The following is a 6,107-nucleotide window of genomic DNA, read 5'->3' on the forward strand; positions in this document are numbered from 1 at the left end:
AAAAAAGCCCTCCTGACAGCTGGATAAGCTTAAACACATGCCAGGCCAGCCAGAGCTGCTGCAAAGGCAGCGGGCTGGAAAGCAGGGGGCAGAACCCAGCCCCAGAGGGTGCAGAGGCACCCCAAAAGCCAGCCCACCCCTCTCTCTGCTCCCATCCTTACCTCAATAACAGTCCCTTCCCACCATATACAAAGTAAAAAGCAGCACACTTCTCTTTGCTGTTGGTTTTGTATAAACAATCTGGCTTTATTGTTTCGTATATATTGGTACATGATATGTATATCAAAAATATCTAGAGGAAACCACAGTGCACTTAAAGCTATTTGAGAAGGTCCACCTGAAAGCAAGCACTCCAGGAGGGGGTAGAGTAACCCCTCAAGGGAAGCCCAGCCCTGAACGCAGATGGCATTAAAATGATAATAAAAACCAAGACTCTACTGGGATTAAAATGTGCCATTTGCTCTGGGGATGGAAGAAGCAGAAAGCCAGATTAAGTCCCCAGAGCAGCCCGGAGAAGAGCAGAAGGTGAGCTGGGAACACGTGCCTGGGCTGGGAGAGCCCCCCACACACAAGTTCAAGCCCCTACGTGCAATTGATCACTCACCCCCAGCTATTTTGGGTATGGGAAGTTTTCTTCTCCAAAAGCTGCTCTGCCATGCCCAAGCACCAGCTGCTGAACCACTGGGCACTGCAGGGTGCCTGCAGAGGTATTCTACCTTCAATTGCTGATTCTCTGCTGCCTCCTAAAGCTGGGGAGCACCATTTTCTTCCTCATTCCACTTTTTTTTTTTACCTCCACTACAGCTCACAAGGTCCCTGGTGTTGCTGCCTGCACCTCCCTGTGCACAGCAGAGGGGAGGAGTGCACCAAGGTGCCAGCCAGAAAGTCCCCAGAGCAGGGCACGGGGACAGGGTTTGGTGTGGTGCTGCACGGCTGCAGGCACCCCAGGAAGCAGGGCTGAGCACCTGGGACCTATGGACACGCCAAGGGAAAGCAGCAGCAGCCCCAAAGGGATGCAAAGGGCAAAGCTCAGCAATGTGCTCGCCCAGCAGCTCCATGGGGCACATCTCAGCCACCCAGGACCCTGCTCAAAGCCCTTTGTTGAAGTAGACAGTCTCCAGCCACGGATCTTTCTTCCGGATCTGATCTTGGACTTCAGGCTCCAGGCTGCCCACAGGCATTGAGCTGTAGAGGAAACACGGATACAGAGAATGGAGGGGGTATAGCCACCAGGGGTCTCGTGTTGGAAACTACCTGCTGCATCCCATGGGGATGCTGTCCCCATGGCCCAGCAGAGACCTTTGGGTCTGCACTGCTGCCTCTGCACAGAGATGTGTGTGCACAGGTTTAAGCCCCTGACTGCTTGAACAAGCAAAAGAATTTCTTAGGAGTCAGAGAACACCCCCATCCCACACAGGAGCAACACCTGCAGGCAAAGTGCCTGTCTGTACCTTTTCTGTGGGAAGAGCGCACAGCACAGCGGGGTGGCGAACACCAAACTGCAAGGGAAAGACACAAAGGTGAAGCTGGGCTGTGTAAATCACCCACATCTACCCATGGCCTGATCCCAGAGCAGCAATGAGGCAGCCCAGAGCTGTGCAGGGTGTTCAGCCAGGAAAGGGCTACAGAGAAGCTCCAGACCCCACATTTGGCTCTTGAGGTGGGGCAAAGTCTGTCCCCCGATGATGTGGGGGAACAGCAATGCTGAGCAGGAGCCAATGGCAGGCTTGAGAGACACCAAGATGAAGCAAAACAACTCCTGGCCCCAGAACCTCAAATTCCATCCCATCTGCCCGGGGTACCACTAGCCTGGCCAACCTCTGGCATTCCCCCAAGAAACCCTGGGGCAGTTCTCCCCCACCACTGCCAAGCAGGGTTCTGTGCCCAGGGCAGTAACTCCCTTGGGTGGACAGTGACTTACCAGAGTCCCACCAGGCCAACCTGCAGGGGAGCGTTCAGGTACGGGTATCGCTGCCAGGGACATGGAGAGGATGTGTGTCAGTGTCAGGGAGGGAAGGTATCTATTCCCCAACACCTGAGGGGTGCCAACAATGTGCCCAGCTTGGTGGGTGTCCCTGTGCCCACCCGCCCATCCCAGGTTCACTGGTACCTTCAGGAAAGCTCTCTTCTCCAGCATGTTCATGATCACTGGTGGAATGGCTGAGGCAGAGAAGAAGGAGGTGAGCTCCCAGTGCTCACAGCCCCCTGCCAGCAGTGGGACCCCATCCCACGCTGCCAGGGATCAGCTGCAATCTCCCAGCACAGGTGGAGGAGGGGACACTCACCCATGGCTGGCGCTGCCATACCAATGCGGGACACCACCACCTGGAAAATGGCCTTCTGGGCTGCTGCTGTGGATTCCCCCAGGCGGTTCCCATTCTCATCCGTGACAGGGATCCCCAGCTTGAGCTCTCTGCAGGGACAGAGGGGGTCGGGGGGCACAGGGCACAACGGTGAGGGGATCAGGACACAGGACAGGGACATGTCTCCAAGGAAGGTTGGCATCCTCCTGTACCCCATCCACAGGCTGCACAATAAACCAGAGTGGGTCTCATCTGGGCCCACATTCACATTTGGCAGCAGCCCTCAACAGGACTGCATAGGGACCAATAACCCCCTGGTTTGCAATCAGACGCTTGTACCTTCAAGCCAACCCCTCACACTAAGGATCAGCAAGGAAGTCCCTGCATTCCCCACCAGCGCCTACAAACCCTGAGGCAAGCCTGTCCCACCCCTGGGGCTCACCTCTGCCTCATCAGCGGGATGTTGATGCAGTTGGCAGCTGCCACGGCCGCAAAAGGCACATACCGGCCGATGATGGCTGGCAAGTGCTGGGGGGAAAACAGGAGAACATCATGTAGGGAGTCTGGGGGCAGAGCTGCCTGTCCCTCGGTCTGCCTCCATCTCCCTGCAAGACTGTGGGGTGCCCCAGCCCCACTGCAGGAAAAATGTTTCCCCCTCCCCTGCAACTCTCAGCTGGTAAAAGCTGCATAGACCAAAGAGTCTGGGGGGTGCCAGGTCCCCTGCCAGGCCTGGACAGAGGCTGAGGGGTGAAAGAAGCCTGGAGATATATCCAGAGCAAGGCTGGAGGGACAGGCCATCTCCACAGCCATCATTGGGGAGAGTAGCTGCCTTGTGCAGGCAACCTCAGCAAACGTCTTTTCTTCATTTTCTCCCCCACTCCAGGTGAATCCCCTGCTCAGCTCAGAGCTCAGGGAGATCCCATGGAGAGGGTCCCCATCCCCCAGTCGTGACGGCCAAGGGTCACCCTACCTTGGTGAGGGATTTGAGTCCCAGTGCTGTGACAACTGCCCCTGTGGTTGCACTTACATAGGCTGTCCCCAGCTGGCTGAAAGAGCAGAAGTGACACCAGTAAGTCAGGCTCTCCCCATCCCAGCTGCCCCTCCAAAGGAAGGAACAGCACACCCTTCAAGATAACCAGGACACCTAGGCTCCTCTCTCAGCTCCACCACTAACCCTGACAGCCCCAATGGTGTCCATCTCTGCCTTCACCAGGTCCCCATTGTCCCATCTCACAGTTCCCTGCCATTCAAGGCACCCCCTGGTGTTTTGGGGTGCCTCGAGGACTGGTCAGAGAGATGCTTACCCAGGGGTGATGGGTGCATCTCCACTGCGGTTGGTGTAGTTGACAATGGCATTGAAGGACTGGTTGACCCACTGCCAGAACAGCACAGCCGGTGTGGTCCTGCCAGACAGAGGGTGCTGGAGACACTGGGGGATGCCACTCATGCTCCTACAGCACGAGTACAAACTGGGTACGGGACACGTGTCCCCTCCTCACCCCAGAGCCAGGAGGATCCCCCAGGCATCCTCTTGGTCCTGGGATGAGGAGGGGACAGGTACCTGTAGAAAGTCAACATGCAACCGGTGATGGTCATGTTCATGGGGACCTGAGCAGACATGCGTCCCACAAGGATCATCTTCTCGCCCGTGTCAGGGTGGAAAGCGGAGTCATAGATGTACTTTGCCCGCCAAAGCTGGTCCTCTGTCAGCCCAGGCTGTACAGTGCCTGCCCTGCCAGGTAAGGGTAACACCTGTTGAAAGACCCTCTGCCAGCACACATGGCCTAATCCCCTACACCATTTGCAGAAGCTGGGAGATGCCTTAGGGACCAGCCAGGCAGTTTTGGGGGCTTTGGCCAGGGGTCCAGCATCACTTCCATTCCAACTCCTGGGAATGGCTCCTGCCTGGAAGCAGTGCTGAGTCCATGCTCCCAGTGGGTACCTGTAGTCCTCCACCACCCGCCGGGCTTCCTCCAGCGTAGCCCCCGAGAGCAGCAGGTTTCGGGGGTCGGTCACCATGAAGAAGTGCTTGGCCCGGCCCTGAAAGGTGCTCTGGTCCCAGCGGGGCTCCCGGATGTTGATGGTGGCAGGCAAGGACGGTGGCATCTTCTGGCAGGGCAGGGGATGAAAGGGTTATATGGGATGTGGTGCCTGTGTCCCCCCACACATCCCTGCTGCAGCAGCTCCGGTCCCCCCAGCCTGGGGCGAACAGGAAGCTCCTTTTTAAAGGAGCTCAGCAGCGACTCCTGAGCCCACCCAGCACATGAGGCAGTTTGGGGGTGGTGCGACCTGCAACGTGCCAAAGAGAAACCCCCGACCTCGCTCACACCAGCCATCAGGAAACCCCCAGCCCAGCAGAGCACCCCGATCACAGAGGAGGGGACAGGGACCCACCCCGCAGCGGGCACAGCTGCTGCCAGCACCGGGAGAGCGCAGTGAGGAAGGGCACTGGAAGGAGGAATGTCCCTCCCGGCGAGGCACCGACACACCCAGCACGGCTCTACTGCACACCGCCCTTCCCCGCGACAAGCGGGGCTCTGCTCCCGTCCCTCCCGCGCCGAGCATCCCTCCCGCCACGCGTGACCCCCCGTGCACAGGGACCCGGGGCACCTCCCGCACTCACGGCTCCCGGGACAGCGCCCGCCGTATCCCCTCCGTATCCCCGCCGCCGCCACCGCCCCGCTCCCGCCCCTACGCGCGCTGACGTGCGGCCTCGTCACGGGTGGGCGGTGCCGCGCCGGGCGGGGCGGGGCGGGGCGGGCGGCGCGCGGGGGGCGGCGGGGACCACGCGTGACCGGGGCCGGCGGCGGGGGGAGCGGTACGTGCCGAGCCACACGCGGCGCCCGCGGCCCTCCCGCGCTTGCGTGGGCGCGCCCGTGACCGCGCGCGCGTGTGCGCGCTTCCGCTCGGTCGGGTGCTCGCGCGCGCGTGTGTGTTCGCACGTGGGTGTTCACGTGCGCGTTTCCGCGCGTCCCCGTGTCAGCCGCGAACGTGGCCGTCCCCGGGGTCCCGATGCCCTCGCCGCGCGCGTGCCCGTAGCGCCGCGCTCGCACGCGCCGCGTTGTCGCCCACGCGTGTCGCGGTCGCTTCGCCGGAGCGCGCGGGGACAGCTCCCCAGCGGGAGCGCGCGCGGGCTCGTGCGCGGGGCGGTGCGTGCCGGACCACGCGTGTGTGAGCGGGGCCGCGTCACGCGTGTGCGGCGCTCCGGGAGTGTCTGTGAGCACGAACACGCATGCCGTGGACGTGCGGGTGCCTGGGGTGCGTGTGCATGTGGGTGCGTGTCCCCACGCCGGCCGTGCCCGCGCAGCCCCTCACCCCGGCGCTGTCGGGGGGAGGCGCCCCGGGGCGGCCCCCCCGCGCCCGGCCCCGCCGCCCGTCCGCAGCCCCCCCGCAGTCGCCGCGGCCGCCGCGCATCACCTGAAACCGCCGCGGTGTCGGGTTCGCGCTGGCGGCGCCGGGCCCCGCCGGGGGGTCACGGCTGGAGGCGATGCCCCCCGGGGAGGGGGACACGGGGGGATACCGGCTCGCATCACCGGAGTGAGCGAAGCGCGGGGACGCGACACCCCCCCTCCCCTGAGCGTGCCTCAGTTTCCCTCGTGTGCCCTCGGGATGCTCTGCGCTAAGGGAGGAGGTCAGGGGGGACACCACATCCCTTGCCACACGCAGCCTCGCGGGGTGACGCGCCCCCGGACCCCCTGGCGGGGGACACCCACGGGACTGACCCCCCTCCCTCGCCAGCTGCAAGGCCAGCCCCGGCCGCTCTCGATTGACAGCTCCCGTTCCCGATGGCCTCTCCGGTCCCAC

The 6,107-nt window shown here is 62.0% G+C and overlaps 1 protein-coding gene across 3 annotated transcripts; it reads right to left on the bottom strand.

Moving 5' to 3' along the window:
• Window positions 1-221: 221 nt before the first annotated feature.
• On the bottom strand, window positions 222-5,046 carry SFXN3 (sideroflexin 3). 3 transcript variants are annotated; one of them, XM_056494777.1, is made up of 11 exons: window positions 4,927-5,046; window positions 4,246-4,412; window positions 3,865-4,035; window positions 3,608-3,706; window positions 3,274-3,349; window positions 2,746-2,831; window positions 2,286-2,413; window positions 2,111-2,160; window positions 1,922-1,971; window positions 1,452-1,499; window positions 222-1,185 (listed from the first exon to the last, which is right to left on the bottom strand). In XM_056494777.1, the coding sequence occupies exons 2-11, from the start codon at window positions 4,407-4,409 to the stop codon at window positions 1,089-1,091; spliced, it is 969 nt and encodes a 322-aa protein (XP_056350752.1). In that variant the 5' UTR covers window positions 4,410-4,412; window positions 4,927-5,046; the 3' UTR covers window positions 222-1,088. The 3 variants fall into 3 exon arrangements, with proteins under 3 accessions (XP_056350752.1, XP_056350753.1, XP_056350754.1); XM_056494778.1 differs by having other exon boundaries at window positions 4,246-4,409; window positions 4,927-5,007; XM_056494779.1 differs by having other exon boundaries at window positions 4,914-5,007.
• Between the last annotated feature and the right edge of the window lie 1,061 nt (window positions 5,047-6,107).

Source organism: Oenanthe melanoleuca, chromosome 6 (genome assembly GCF_029582105.1).
Source record: "Oenanthe melanoleuca isolate GR-GAL-2019-014 chromosome 6, OMel1.0, whole genome shotgun sequence".
Taxonomy (NCBI): Eukaryota; Metazoa; Chordata; class Aves; order Passeriformes; family Muscicapidae; genus Oenanthe; species Oenanthe melanoleuca.